The 16180-nt window shown below is 43.3% G+C and overlaps 2 protein-coding genes across 2 annotated transcripts; both read right to left on the bottom strand.

Annotated features, from left to right (window-relative positions):
• Positions 1-452: 452 nt before the first annotated feature.
• Positions 453-2931, bottom strand: LOC139306909 (dynein light chain Tctex-type 3-like). The gene is made up of 5 exons (XM_070930874.1): positions 2792-2931; positions 2303-2344; positions 1468-1591; positions 1149-1226; positions 453-959 (listed from the first exon to the last, which is right to left on the bottom strand). The coding sequence occupies exons 1-5, from the start codon at positions 2825-2827 to the stop codon at positions 886-888; spliced, it is 354 nt and encodes a 117-aa protein (XP_070786975.1). The 5' UTR covers positions 2828-2931; the 3' UTR covers positions 453-885.
• Positions 2932-7112: 4181 nt separating this feature from the next.
• Positions 7113-16024, bottom strand: rpgrb (retinitis pigmentosa GTPase regulator b). Its single transcript, XM_070930871.1, has 14 exons — positions 15955-16024; positions 14781-14906; positions 14504-14596; positions 13458-13520; positions 13211-13369; positions 12583-12732; positions 12274-12432; positions 11890-12045; positions 11681-11805; positions 11259-11450; positions 10782-10968; positions 10034-10128; positions 9881-9940; positions 7113-9227 (listed from the first exon to the last, which is right to left on the bottom strand). The coding sequence occupies exons 1-14, from the start codon at positions 15983-15985 to the stop codon at positions 7113-7115; spliced, it is 3711 nt and encodes a 1236-aa protein (XP_070786972.1). The 5' UTR covers positions 15986-16024.
• Positions 16025-16180: the final 156 nt, after the last annotated feature.

Raw genomic sequence — 16180 nt, 5'->3', positions numbered from 1 at the left:
GTTTTCTGCTTTTACACTTTGTGATCCGTCCAAACAAATCATCACATTCTTTCTGAATCACATTTGTCCATTTGAATTTCATGACATTATGAGTGGGGATCCAGTTTTCAGTGTTGGTTTTCCCACCATAGTCTTCATCAATGACACAAACTTGTTCTTCTGTGGACAAAAGCAGCTTTCATCCAGTGCATTCATCATGTGAAGGACTTCACAGAATCGGTTTTCAGAAACCTCTGAAATTCCCAGACTTCAACTGAGCAGAATACAGCTTCTCGAACGTCAAGGTCTTTCTTTCTAAATGACTCCGACGCCACGAGGAAGTCTGAGATTGTCTAATACCAATTATACACTTAGTGTTTCACGCCTCTTCACTGCATGAAAAAGAGGAGCGTCAGTGTGGCTCAGGAGATATAATTATATATTCATTGAAGATAAAAGACTGAACACTGCTGTCTGTTCATAGTTCTCTTCATGTTTATTTTCCTGCAGCAACAGCTCAGAGTACAAAAATCCTCCTTCTGTCGTTGACATGATACATAATAAAAGACGGAAGAAGAAGAAGAATCGGACTGAATGTGTTGTTCACAGCTGCTGCATGCTGTCAGGCGTCAGTGATAAATACAACTAAGTGTGAAACTATTAAAGCACTGCAGTGACATGAGGAGATAAATACATCGACGTGATGATGTTACATGCATCAGGAGCTGAAAACACAAGAAAATACAGCTGGTTTCTTTTCTGCAGCTTTTCCTCAGTGGTGACAGGTCAAGCTTGGAGGTGTACACACAGCTGTATGGATGAGGACTCTGTGGCACTTGATGGCCCCCTGCTGTTCACAGGAAGACACTGCACTCTTCCTCTGGTGGTGGTGGTCATTTACGTGTCCTATGAGATAGCCACAGCAAACACACTGACCACACAGTACATGGTGCGGTTTTCCCATCTCACGGTGCAGCTTCCTGAGGAGACAACCACACACAGGTGAATATAACGTGAAGAAAACTGAAACAAACAGACCAAACAAGAGGAACTACAGAAAACAGAACTGAACTGAGCTTTGCAAATGTTTCTGAGGCAGGAAATACATTCATCACGTTGGTTATGCTCTATATGCTCTCAGTGTGAATCAGCATGGAGGCTCTGCTTACCGTCCATGGCCGTGTCCCAGTAGCAGGAGTTAGCTGTGTGGAGGCCTGCTCCTGTTTTCTGCATCACGGCACACGTCACTGTACAGACAAACAATAAGCACTTAATCCCATTTTACTCCTCTTATAAAAACACACACCTGCACCAGATTTGGATCCAGTCACATCTACAACTAATTTCCTTCCCTTTTAAATATTGAAAATTATACTTTGGGGAAACGAGAGAGAAAGAAGTTTAATTCTAGGTCCTGAAAAAGTCAATTTGACAGTAAAATCTACACCCACACTACTGTGGCTTCACAAAACACTGACGGAAACATACCGATGTACTTGTATGCTTTCCCCTGTTTGACCAGCTGTGTGAGGCAGCGCTCCACGATGCTGGCGGTCCATTTGTTCACCTGACTCTGGCTGTAGTCATCACCCCCCACCACGTTCTCGATGCACTGAGATAAACACACACACACACACACACACAAGCTCAGTTTTTACAGTCATGTGGAAGTCACTGGGTGCTGTTTCACCCTGAGGACACTGAAAATAAAAAGACTAAATATCCCTGTACAAACCTGAGGACAGCAGAAACATTCATTTTATTGAGATAATATCAGATTCTTTAATCATCCTGAGCACATGTGTGAATCAATAGTGAACATCTACAGCAGCACAGGAACTTTCTTTCACAGCTAAACAAAATGAATACCCAACACTGTCCCAACCATTACAACATGACTGGATTATATTTTAATACCTAACATTAAGAGAAATTAGAAGTGTTAGACCTCTGCAATACAACACATTATCATATGTGAGAAATACAGACAAGACGAGTGGGTGAAAGGGTGTAACATGGTGAGAATATCTCCCCTGTTTGTGGGTTGTTTTATTCAGTTTGTCTTGTTATGTTTCTCATTTATTGATTGAATGGCTCAATTTAGTTGTTAAACAGAGTGAAAAAATTAAGCAATGTGCTCCAGAAAAATAGATGGTAGCACTTAACTATGTCATTAGGTTGAAATTATAGAGAAAATAGAGGCAAACTAGGGTTTGAATATTTCACTCCACAGTTAAGAGTCCAGTAGTGTGGAAAAATAAAGACTATAAGAACCTTAACGTGGGGAAACCAATGAAACTTGATGTTAAAGGGTTGAGATTACCTCTTTGACAATGTTATCAGCTTCTTCAGAGTTGAAGGAGCCCTGAAAAATGGGAAACAGACAAATATGAGTCAATGCAGGTTATACATACATAGTTAATATGTTCTCATTAAAAAAACAACAGTGTAACTGTATGCCCATTAAGGATACAGTATGAGATTTAAAAAATTATACAAGGAACCTCATTTTTAGCCACAGCAGTCAGAGTTTGGCGTTAAGTCCTCATAGGATTAATACAGGAATCATATATCAGTCATAATGTTCCTTTCAACACTACCATGAACAGGCTATTAATTAATTCTGGATATGATAACAATGTTATATAATGATATTAAACATACAAATGCAACGTTAGCATCTAAGATCATCTTGGACATAACGTTAGGGCTGGCTAGCTATGGTAGCTGGCTAGCTATGGTAGCTAGCCAGCCTTTAGCTAGCTCATTTCTACCGTGCTATATCAAACAATACATGGAATCAGGGACAAACCTCGTTGCCGTTATGATATTCCTCCATTCCTGTCATGTATCGCCGGTCCAAAGGGGTTACAGTCCTTCAGTTTTCTAGAAGAAAACGCGAACTTGCTCGAAGAAAAATACGAAGCTGTTATGGACTTCCTGTGAGCTGTCAACAGAGTCAACGACTGCTAAAAAGAGCAACATAAACCCCGAAGAAGAGATAATTAGCTAACTGCTGACACCTACTGGTGGCAACACATATCTGCGCTTTAACGGTACATCTTTATAACGTCATTTCGCTCGAGTTTATTCAATGAATACACACACAAAACGTAAAAAAGACACAAATAAACAAATTCTATCTGTTTTGTGACACTAACTCGAAATCATCTGTTTAGACTCACCTCTGAGACTCGAAATGCGGCTGCTAGTTTCGTCCTTCAATTCATGGTCCCAACATCTTCTTCTTCTTCTTCGCCGCTGTCTTCTTCTTCTTCTTCGATGTCTCCTTCCTCTTCTTCGCTGTCGTCTTCTTCTTCTTCGCTGTCGTCTTCTTCTTCTTCGATGTCTCCTTCCTCTTCTTCGCTGTCGTCTTCTTCTTCTTTGATGTCTTCTTCTTCTTCGCCGAAATTATGACATAGTATGACTAGGCTAGTAGTTAGCGAATTGTTAACCAATCTAGGAAAACAGTACAGTACAACTTATTTCTTGAAATTCTTGTACACTTGAAAGCTCTGCCACATATAATTTAAATCAATCTCCATGCTACTACAGGCATTTAAGCGATTTAGCTGTGACTTGTAGATGTATTTAGTTTCCTGCTAACTTGTAGTTGGGCGTACTGGACTTTAATATGGAAAGTTCATCTGCTGTTTAGAGAGACCAGCATACAGTTTTCAAGACTTTCCATCTCAGGAAACCAGCTGTCTGGATGTGTAGCTTCCAAATTATACAAAAACACTGACACATCTTCAGCTTTATATCAAAATGCTTTACTGATATCACAAAAATCCAAATGATAAAAAATGAACATCAACATTAAATGAGATTATCATGTCAGAATATAAAACTGATGCATCTCCTTGAAATGCATACAGGTCACATCAAAAGTGCAAATGTGCTCAAGGACCGTGTCACAATAAATAAGAGTATTTACATCCTCACAGTTTAAAACTCTCTCTCTCTCACACACACACACACACACCTCAAGGCTCAGCTGCTGGGTAGGAAATATGTGCCACACAACAAAAACTACAAACTTTAAAGTTAAAAACCGCCCAGCAACACGGTGACACTGGTCATACTGGTGGAGGAGGAGGCTCAGCTGTAGGTCACTTGTGAACAGACAGTGGTTGAAAGTGTAGTGGTTGATTTAAAGCTGCACTCGCAAAGATGGCATGTTAGTAGTTCCAAAAGGAGGCAAAAGTGTTCACAGAAATCCTGTCAGGTGACCAAGCAGGAGGCTGGATGATACTGTGCACCACAGACCTAAATGAAAACACCATCGTCCCAGAGGGGAACCGCTTGAAAACACAGTTAAAGGTTCCCTGTGGAGTTTAGACCTCTAGTCAAAATAAGCTGCAATGTGCCAGCAAAGGCAGAGAAGAAGAAGAGTGCAAGCTGGTTAACATGGATGTAAACAACGCTGGATTTAAAACACTTCACAAATGTTTTATGACAAAGGAAACGGACTGTGTTTTGGTGAGTAACACTGAGTGTTTCCAAGAAAACCCCACAGGGCCCCTTTAAGTGGGACTTGCTGCTAAAGAACCTTTTCACACTTTTGGTCTGACTTTTCAAGATAACTGAGGCCACCTGAGAGATTTGTTCCTGGGATCACAGTACGGTGCAGGCTCCGGAGCGAGGCCCTCTGGCTCCAGAGGGCATAGATCTCTGCTGTGCTCCGCCTCTGTTTGTCTCTGGGTCGCTGCTCACGGCAGCAGCAGAGGAGGGAGGCTCTCCCTGGACAGCCGCGTCCCCACGGATGGCACCCACCGCTGGTGTTTGGTCCCTGTCGTTGGTCTGCTTCGACCTGGAGAAGGAGAGCCGTCTGAAGAGAGAGAGCTGAGAGGAGGACAAAGGAGAGGTGGTAGCTGAAAGACCTTCCTGTTCACACCACTAACTAGTGGTTTCTAAAAAGGTTCCCTACCAACAAACTTCATACAGGGAGCTGAGGTGAAACCAGAACGTCCAGATTCTGCTACATAAGTCAGAAAATGAGTGGTTTACATGTGTCTTCGTGTCTTGTCCTGGCTGTGGTCATATGTCTGTATACAGGATCGGAACAGTGTCCAGGTTTCTGATCGTGTGCATGCAGGTAAACCTTCCAGCCAGTCATCTCTGTACACACTCAGTTACCTCAACAGCTGAGGATGAATATGGTTTAGTTTGGTCTCGACACCAAATGTATCTTTATCCACCTGATGACCTTTCAGTTTGTTTGGAAAACACCCATGTGTCTCCAGACATGTTAAACAGTTCTTGTACCTTTTTGCTGGAGCCTGATTGGCTTTTGGAGTTGCTGTCTGCCGTCCCATTGGCTGGTTTGATGCCGTCATCTTTCTTTTCTTCCCCTGTAGTGTGGGGCTGCTCGCTGATTTCAGCTGCTGTTGATAAAAACACGTCCCTTATTATGACTCTGTCTATCATTCATGTATATGCCACAGACATAAATGGGTTTGTCCTCCAGACATGCAGCTGATCAAACACACCTGTGTCACCTTCCTGCTCTCCGTCAGGGATGGACTCTTCTTTCAGCTCTTCGGGCTTCTGGAAAGATCACGTTACATGTTAGAGTCAACAGGAATACTGAATGAAGGCCAGACGTGTGATCCAGCTCTGGACACGTACAGGACTCTGAGTCTCCTCTGCTGGTTTCTCCGTCGAGTCGTCCACACTCGAGGACGGTCCCTCCGTCTCAGCTGACCTATCGTTATCCTCTTCCTCCACCTCCTCTTCGCCAGCGTTGCCCTCCTCTTCCTCTTCTTCATCATCTTCTTCTCCTTCCTCTTCGCCTTTGCTCCACGTCTGAGCAAATCCTTTTGTCAAGTCCTGACAAAAAGAGTGAATTGAAGACACATTTAATGCGAATAAGAGCACAACACTGCCAGCAACGTTTCAGCAGTTTGAAGATATCATGAGGTCTTGAGTTGGTTTGAGATGCTCATCTTCAAATCTTAAGATTTAGACATCGAAGGGCTGAGCTAAGTTTACTGTAGGAGGGAGATTTCTGTCAAAAGGAATGGGATTAAAAAGACAGAGGAAAGAAGGAAACTGTGGCAGGACAGGACACAAGTAAAGAGAAATACTAAAATCCTGGTAGAATCGGGACGGTTTCATGTTGATTCTCCCACCGAGAGACTAGACAGCAGAAAATGGAAACCCTGTGTGAGTGTTTCACATTGTCTGGCCAGCAGCACTCAGCTCCTCCAGACTGCAGCAGGGAATGATGGGAAGGGATTACAGGAGGGATTATGAACACAAAGACGAGACTGGACGAAGAAAACAAGCCCCACCTGATCCTGAACTCGGCCAAGCAAACGCTCAACAAACCAGGCGAATGAGAGAGGAAACGCTTCAGACAACTAATTGATTAATTGGTTATTAAAGATATAAACTGTTTGGACTGTTGGTCTGCAAAACAAGACAGTTCTGACAAGTGGTACACACGAGGGATGTGATGGCCTGAAGTTACAGGTTTCACCAATAACTTATTAATATTATTAACCTTATTTTCACAGACTTTCGGATGAAATGTGGTTTTGAGGCAGCGGCCGCAGCACAGACGGACTCCAGACGAGAAAAGGAAAAGTGCCTCCCTGTGAGCTCATAGTTGAGGAACCACTCCATGCTAACTCTTTCTTAAAGTTATCATACTTTCAAAACAACACACACAAACAACGATTTGTGAATGAATGAAATGAAACACAATTGTTTATTACAAACACGTAAAATAATAAAAGCAGGAAAAGAAAGCAGAGAGAGGGAAAGAAGCGTGTCAGAGGAAGGCGTTATATTTGTTTTAATATTGGATGACATTTTAATAACATGGCTACAGACTGAAAAGTTTAAACGTTTCGACTGAGCCAAATGTAGAAAATGTCACTTTGACAAACCTGAGCAGGACAAACAAACTACTCTTTAACTGCAGAGAGAAGAAGTCAATAAAGCGTCCTGAATGAAACGTATAAACCAAGGAGATGAAGAAGAAATATGAGCAGAAGGGCACAGGGACCTGGTTCTGGTTCGTGCTGGACCTCCAGCCTCATGCGCCGCCTTGTAAACGAGGAATGGATGAGCTGAAGGAGACATCGACAGAGTGATCGATAATGACACTCATTGATCCCTGTGACTTATTTCAGGTTGAGGTACTGCGGCAACACGTCATCCCAGAACTCCTCTGCCTCGCCTGCTGCCTGACCTTTGACCCCTGACCTGAATTTACTTCCAGATTTAGACTTTTTCTTTTTCACAACCTCTTCCTCCTCCTCTTCTTCAACCTCCTCCTCCTCCTCCTCCTCAGTCTCTTCATCCTCTTCCTTGCTTTTCCGATCCTCCTCCTTTTCTTCTTCTTCTTCTTCGTCTTCTTCCTCCTCTTCCCCCTCAGTCTCTTCATCCTCTTCCTTGCTTTTCCGATCCTCCTCCTTTTCTTCTTCTTCTTCTTCGTCTTCTTCCTCCTCTTCCCCCTCAGTCTCTTCATCCTCTTCCTTGCTTTTCTGATCCTCCTCCTTTTCTTCTTCTTCCTCCTCTTCCTCCACTTCTTCCTCACTCTCTTTTTCCTCTTCTGCCTCTTCCTCAGCACTCTCTTCCCCTTCTTCTTCTCCTTCCTCCTCCTCCTGCTCTTCATTTTCACTCTCCTCTCCCTCCTCCTCTTCCACCCCTTCTCCTTCTTCGTTCTCTTCTTCACTTTCCTCCTCATTTTCACTATCTTCTTCCTCACTATTCTCCTCCTCCTCTTCCTCCTCAGCACTACTCTCTTTTTCCTCCTCTTCCTCTTCTCCTCCCTCTGTCTCACTCTCTACATCACTTTCTTCTCTCTCCGAAGACTGTAAAGACTCACTTTCACCTTCCTCTTCCTCGCTTTCCAAATCCCCCTCTTCTTCCTCATTTTCAGACTCTTCTCCTTTGTTCTCTGTCTCGTGACTCGACCCTTCCTCGCTTTCCTCCTCCTCCTCTTCTACATCACCTCCTTTCTCTTCAGTCTCGTCTTCACTTTCACTTCCTGCCGTCCCGCTTGCTTCCTCTTCCTCTTCCTCCTCTTCCTCAACACTGCTCTCGTCTTCCTCCTCTCCTACGTCAGTTTCAGACTCATCCTCTGGTTGAAGGGTGTCACTGTCTTCTTCTTCTTCTTCTGTTACTTTCTCGATACTGTGACTGACATCCGCCTCCTCCTCCTCCTCCTCCTCCTCCTCGCTTACTTCTGCACTTGTTCTCTGCCCTTCCTCATCTTCATCCTCCAGCTCCTTCCTCTCCTCCTCACTTTCCTCCTGGCTGGTCTCCTCCTCGTCCTGACTCTCAGGTATGATGTTGATGCTGACTGCAGATTTGTTACTTAAATCGGCAGCGTAGGCTTCAGATTCGTCGCTCTGTGATTTCCTCACGCCGTCCTTCAGGACACCGCGGCTGCCCTCGGATGGCGACGGCGAGCTCAAGCGGCTTCTGGACGCCACCTCATGCGTTAATACCGATCCCGCTGCAAGAGAGGCAGCTCCAGCAAGCAGGCCGAGATTTGACGCCTCTTTTGTTGTTTCTTTCGCAAGTTTGGACTCTTTCTTTGACTGAGCCTCTTTTTTGTTTTTCTCATTCTTGGATTTTTTAGAAAAATCTCTGCTTTCTTTAGATTCAGAGTTTTTTTTCACCTCAGAGAGCAGTCGAGGGCTATCGAAGCTCTCTTCATCCGAGGCAGCGCTCAGATGAAGCCCAGGTGCGTCTGTGTGACTGCGTTTACCTGCCGAGCTAACTCCAGCATGTTGCATCGGTTTGCTTTCAACACTGACGGGTTTCGGCTGCACTCGCTTAACTTTTGCCACTGCAGATTCAGAGCCGACACCTGAAGCTGCCTTTCTGGTTTCAGGACCTTGTTTAGAGTCTGGTTCCAGCTTCCTGCCAACCTCTATCAGCTGGCTTTTCCCCTGAACTGGCTGGAGCCGCTGTTTGGACGCTGCCCTCCTAATGTCCCCAACATTCGGGGGCTTGTTTTTACTGGGCTTCCTCTGCAGCTCCTCCACTGCCATGATCAGATTCTCCTTGTTCTGGTTGGCTGTTTTGTGTCTCTGTGGGCTCCGAGAGGCCAGAGAGCGAGCACTGGGGCTCCTCAGAAGCTCGGTGGGTAACGCCCGGCGAGGAGACACGGTCTCTCTCTTATGAGCCGGGGGAGTCGAAGAGAAACTGCTCTGCTTCGAGAGCTTTCTCTCCCTTTTTTTGTTCTCTTTCTGCCCTTTATTGGTCGTACCATGCTTACCCTTCCTCTATCCCCGGCACGAGAGAGCAAGAAGAGGATGAAAAAGAGGCATGCATTAGAGAGGAAAAGAGACAAATCAAGAGACAGAAGGAAATCAGAAATGTATGACGGGATAACAGAAAATGTTCATCAGGTTTCACAAACTCTTTTTGTCTCTATGACTTTCATCACGGTGGTATATGAGCTCATTTCTTGCCTATACACACACACATATATATATATATTTATATATATTTATATATATATATATTTATATATATATATATATATCTATAGAGGAAGACTGAGAAGGTTTCTTTATCAACAACAGGGACATTTAGAGAAGCTGCTCCTGAAAGGGAGCCAGTTTGGATTTCTAAATGGAGTACTAAACAAACCAGTTACTGTACTTGAGTGCATGTAAACGCACTTAATGATGCTTAAGATTATATATTGTTAAAAAAAAAGATATTTTGAAACAATGATTGTAACATTGTCTTGTATGTTTTGTAGTTCTTACAATCAAAAACAACCTCAGATATCAACCTGATGAAGGAGGAACTAGCTGAGGAACAAAGCAGGCGTGTAGGGGAAGAGTTGTGTGACGACAGAGAGGAGAATGACGGGGAGGTGAGGAATCACTAAGGGAGATGTTCATGTGACAGAAAGAGTGTGAGCTACCTTCTGAACTGGAGACAGAGTGAGTGTTTTATCACTGGGGTCCATCTTCATCATGTGTGTCTATCAGGAGGGAAAAAACAGGAAAATGAGCAGCAAAATCCACAAAGTTCCACTTCTCAGATATCATTCAGGGCAGAGTCACTGATCTCTCACCATGTTGAGGAAGTCCGTGGTTTCTCCCAGGCCTTTAACGCTGTCGCTGTCTGTCAGGCTCTCCACAACGCTGTCTGTCTCGCCCCCGCTCTGCTCTGACGAGGTAGAAAACAAGACAGCATGTTAAGACCAGATTATCTTTTACAAAAACAACAAACATAACAAAACATTCTGGTCCCAGGGTGTCAGAGAAACCCGTTTGTCCTTCAGTAATGAAGGGAACTTGCCCGGATTTAAGAGCTTTTCGTCTTGCGGCTTTTGTTAAGTTCCCAAAGCAGTTCAGCAGATCTGAAAGTAGCTGAAAGTGTTGAAATCTTTAACTCTGCCTCTTCAAATGCTTCATGTGCATTATTTGATTTCTATTTTTTCTTTAATTATCTATCATCTGTTTCATTCAAACGTTTTTGTTTTCCTGTCCACCCAGTTTCTTCAAATCGTCTGTCTGACGGTATTATATTGGTGTACATGCTAAATGATCAGTATGAGACAAGAATGCAACAAAAGTTCCTAAATATTTGCAGGTATGAAATATTTTAAGAAGGAGGAAGAGAAAGCAAAGGTGATCGGGAAGACCACGTCCCTTTTTAATCAGGTCTGCTTAAACAGAAAGAAAGACAACGTGAAACGTAATCCTTCATAGATTTAACTGGAGTTTTGCTAGAAATGAATATGTCTATACTCTTGGTCTGACCCTGGAGGAAACACAAGAGGGAGGATTCGGAGGAGGAGGTGGAGGTGAGGTAGGTACCCTGCTGGATTGACCCTGCGCTCCTGTGTTGGTGAGTGCCGTTGAGCACCTTTCTGTGGGTCAGCTCAGGTGGAGGCAGTCTGGGCGGGATGGTCTGGCTGGAGACGGGCAGCGGCGGGTGGAGGTAGCCGGGCATCATGGCGGGCAGCGTGCGGAACATGACGCCGAACTGGTCCGGAGATCTCTCCTGTGGGGAGCGTTTCATTAGCCAGGAGTCACATGGTGTTGTCCAAAATTTGCTTTTCTTTCCAAAAAAGTATTTCCTGGCTGCCTTTAAAGATGTTAGCCAATTCAAATATGATATAAGCCAATAACAGCTGCACAGTATGTCCAACTAGTAGCTCACATCAGTCCAAATAATAATAGAAGAAAGCGGCTTTACAGCTGCATTAAATGGGAGTCTTGTACACTATCAGCTTATCTGTTTTGTGATTGTTTTATCTGTGGATGACCCCCACCTCCGTGCTCCGTACCCACCCTCTCCCTCCTGCGAACCCGAGCAGAGAGGCTCCTCTGCAGGGTGGAGGAGTCGGCCGTGTCCCCCAGCAGCTCCACGTACGGCTTCTCCAGATAATCTTCTGTCACGTCGTCTTCCTCCAGAGTCACATCACCGCAGCTCTGATCCCTCGGCCGAGCCAACACCACCATGTGACAGCCGCCGCACGTAGCCTGCTCGAAGACATCGTCCACTTCTGTTACCCATCATTCACAGAATCTGACACGATTACTATTAATATGAATGTATTACTCACAACATCAAACATTTACTTCGTCAATAATAATAAAAAGAAAAGAAACTGCAAACAAATCAATAAAAAATCTAAATTACAAATAGAACAGATATCAAAATAAAAAAGTATAATAAATAAATAAATTGTGTGTCCATGTCAAACACGTACTGCCTGAACGTTGTACTTGAGGAAGCGCGGACACAGAGTTGGTTTAAACTGGTTGGTGAAGTTTTCTTCTCCCAGGCCCAGCTTTCCATGTCTGCCGTCTCCAAACGTGTACAGCAAACCGCCGTCTCCAAGAGAAACAGAACACCGACATTTGAGTTTGAAGAGAGCTACTTTCATGAAACCAGCGAGGACTCAGACGCAGTGTTCACCTGTGATGACGGCGGTGTGGTTTTCTCCACAGGCCACCTGACAGACTCGTCCCTTCTTGAAGTGCTCTACAGGCCTCGGCAGCCGCGACTCGAAGATGAACGTCCCGTGTCCGAGCTGCCCAAACTGACCGAGACCGAACGTGTACACGTCATCCTCTGAAAGACAAGAAACACATTAATACAAGTCTTAATAAAAGGTAAACACGTGGTTTAATTCATCATGTCTGAGCTTACTTCAATGGCCACAAAGCCAGAGCCATATTTTATCAATAACTTTAATATGCAGAAATGGACCTGCGACAGAGTTTATTGCCCAATACGTACTGAGAATATTCACCAAAATAATCAGAATGATCATTTTCGCCACACACCATACTTCACTACCTGTGAGTGCCACCGTGTGTCCACCGCCGCAGGCCACCTGTGTCACCGGCTCCTTGATGCTCTTCACCAGCTGAGGGACTCGGTGTCGGGGCAGCTGGTCGGTGCCCAGACCCAGTTTACCGCTGTCACGCTCACCAAACGTGTACAGAGCTCCGTCAACTGAGACACAGAGGAAACCACTGTTTCACACCATGAATAAAACTTGAAGTCTAGAAAAGGGAGCTGGTTCAGATTTCCTCCTCTTCACTTTAAATTTTCTATAAAACCGGTTCATTTTAAAGTAAAGTAGTGACAGATGCTGGTGCTCACCTGTCACTAAGGCAGAGTGGTAGTATCCACTGGACACCCAGCTGATCGGTCGTCCCACGCTGACTTCCTGTGGCGACGAGGCGTGGCTCTCCTTCCCCAAACCGATCTGACCCTCCGTGTTGTCGCCCCACATGAACAGTTTACCGCTCTCTGTGACGGCAGGAAGTAAAGAGGTCATTTCCAAGACGCGACAGATCTACTCAAGGGAGAAAACTCAATTCATCTCGTAATGCAGCACTACAACACCTTCAAATAGAAATGAGAAACGCTTGTCGTATCTGTTCTAATGCATTTCTGCGCCTCATGCAGAGCACTGTCTTGTCTTTTCACACTATAAAACATACAGGGTGTGTAACAGTAACATTTTGTTAATCAAGGACTTGAAGTAGGAAAAAGCTGGACTACAATTTTACAATAACATCCTCAATTTAAAGTACAAATGTAAACAGTAACATTTTAAATTTTATAAATGTAACTTTAGATAATGTTTTGAAAAAACAAATGATGATGAAAATCTAATTTACTGACCAAATATATATCTATTTAAAATGGATCAAAGCTCACGAGCTGCTGTGATGCTCAACTGAAAAGAGGAAGAAAGGCAGTTGTATTAGTATCTGAGTGTCACCTGTGAGCGCAGCGGAGGTGTTTGAACCGGCAGCGAGCATTTTGATTGGTCCACGAGAATCAAAGAAAGTGATCCTCTGGAAGGCCGTCCTCTCGTCACAGTCACCGAGCCCCAGCTGACCCTCACTGTTCCCCCCTGAGGCGAACACTTTTCCCTGAGCTACAAACAAGGAAACAAACGTGACTTTTCCAACGCGAGCGTGTTTAAGAGTCATTTTAAATGTAGTCCGTCAGACTCAGATACCGACCTGTGCAGATGAGAGTGTGGTTTCTTCCACAGGCCACAAACTGAACTTTCTCTGATTTAAGAGCTGGAATTATACACAAGAAATGTTCAATAAACAAATCTGCATTTACTGTTACAAAGCTATGAATACTTTCAGTTTCTTCTTGAACTTGGAGACAGAAACTTGAGAAAAATAACTGAACTTAAGGTTCAGTTACTATCTTTTTCTGGAACTTTCAATCATACGCACGGTCTTCATCAGAGGAGGGCGTTCGCTGTCCTGGTCTCATTCAGCAGTTTTAGGACTTCTCGCCCATTTTGGCTTAAAGTCAAGAGCATGAAAAAACGAAACAAACACCAGCCGCGGATGAAAGCCGTATGTCACAGTCGAAAGCCCTGGAAAAATCTTGGAAGTAGCCTCAAATTGGAATTCATTTGTTTTGTTATATTTTGGTCCATCTGTCAGTTTTACTACGGTTTCCAAGGTTGAGAATGAATTTTAATGCTCAAGTGTAAAAATGTGACGACCTTTTCTGAAATCATCTCCTGACTATATTCATCCTTTAACATATTTTACAAAATGAAACCAAAAAAGATCTAAAACAAACTGATACACAAACAAATCTTCCTTAACTCTGTATTATCTTATATCACCAGTAGTGCGCAGAAATCTGTCTCCCAGTCTGTCTCTGTCCCTCTAGATTAGACCAGATTATGGACCCTCCAGATTGGGATTATGAAGGTAACAAATCTCTGGGCTTCCACTTGTAATGTCATATAAAAGGTTTCCACAGTGATAAAAAGAAACCAGGCACTATTTGTTACCTAGGGAACTATATTTACTTTGCAGATTATTTCTGTTTAGTACATATCCAACTTTTTTTTAAACCAGCTACTGGCCCTGAAATAGTTTCCTGTCCAGGCTGAAGGAGGCGTCTCCTCCTCTGAGGGACTCCCTCTTCACTTCCCCCGGAGCAGGCTGAAGGCAGCTGTAAGTGGCAGCCCTTAAACACAATACTCTCTCTTTTTGGAATAAAATAAGGAATGGAGAGCTATTTAAAGACCAACCTTTGACACAAGTAGGCTTGTTCACCGTCACTTTGGATCCCAGACCGAGCTGGCCCCAGTTGTTGCTGCCAAACATGAAGAGTTTCCCATTTTCTGTGGAGACACAGACAGAAGTGGTTGATTTCTTTGGTGCTTGAGCTGGAAGATTTTGTTTGAAGTGGGTATTATGCAAAAGAAATTGGTTTCATAGTAAGCAAAATAAAATTTCCTGCTGGGGACTGTACTACTATAAAAAACATTTTTCAATACAGATAGATACTTTAAAAATGGCTCTTACCTGTTATTAAGGCGGTATGCTCGTCCCCACAGGCTATTTTTAAGGGGACGTCATTTTTAAGCCAGAATTTACTGGGGACGTTGTCTGCGAATTTGCTCTTTCCAAAAGTGAAAACTGCTCCTGATTCTGACACAAACAAGTAAAGAAGAAAACAGAACATGGATTACATTCACGTTGAGCTCTGGTAACTCACGGCAATCATTCTTCCCACAGCTTGTGTGGTTACATTTAAGGTCTAAAACTGTACTGTAACCTGGCGCGGTGGATAATATTCATAAAGTCCAGCTGGGAGAACTCTCATGATATCTGGAGAAGTGGAAGAAGTGTTAAGACCTTTTACTTGAGTAAAAGGAACAGTACCTGAATGTAAAAATACTCAATTAGTAGAGTAGAGATAGGTTGAGTAGAAGTCTGAAAGTATTCTCAGCAAAATGGTCTTAAAAATGAAAAATGAATGTACTAATTAGGCAGCAATTAATAATAACCCTAACCCTATTATTACTGATGCATTCAAGTGTAAGAATCATTTTTATGCATTTAATTATATTTCAATATTTTGCAGTTGGGTAGCTTAACCTTTCAAAATGCATCATATTTTATACGTTAATAACACATTTTCTTTTCACATCTTTGTGAAATATAACTGTCAGATTAATGTAATGGAGTAAAAATACAACAGCTGTCACTGAAATGTATAAAGTAGCATAACATGGAAATAATCATTGGTACAAGTACCTCAAAGTTGCAGTGCTAACCTGTATGTAAATGACGTTATGACAATGAAACAAACCGAACATTAGCTTCTGAAATTATGATAGTAATACATCATCAACCGACAGAAAGCGTATTAATATTTAATTACAGAGCACGTTTCAAAACGAACTTTTTACGTACTTCACTATAAAGGAAAAGGGGAAAGAAAAATGTAAACAGCAAGTAAAGTAAAGTAGTAAGCCAGTCATGAGGATTAAACAAATGGAATACATAACTAACTGACAGTTTAGAGCGGAGAAAGTGAATGAAAAGGGTTTGTTTTCCGTTAGCCTGCGAGCTAAGGCAGAAGCTAAAGACCGCTGACTAGCTGGATGAAATGGCTAGCTAACATTTTAAAAGTAAAATACTCAATTATAAAACGGCGGGAGTGTAGAATGATGACATAATTATCGTTATTTACCTGGTATGTCGTCCTCAGCCTCCCCTGCCATCTCTGCGGGACTTTAATCCGCTTTGCTCGGTGTCGTGGGCGTGTTGGTGCCCCTCTTGTTTTCGATTCCGACAACTCGGAAGTAAACAAAACTTCTCCTTGGCTACGACGCTGACCACGTGACCGTTAAAGGGCCAGGATGTCCGGTTTGACGCTGGCGTCTCACCGCTGAAGTCTGCATCGTATTTCTATATAT

The sequence above is a fragment of the Enoplosus armatus genome, chromosome 24, assembly GCF_043641665.1.
Source record: "Enoplosus armatus isolate fEnoArm2 chromosome 24, fEnoArm2.hap1, whole genome shotgun sequence".
Classification (NCBI taxonomy): domain Eukaryota; kingdom Metazoa; phylum Chordata; class Actinopteri; order Centrarchiformes; family Enoplosidae; genus Enoplosus; species Enoplosus armatus.
Note: the sequence above shows the minus strand (reverse complement) of the source record. Positions and strands in the feature narration are given on the sequence as shown.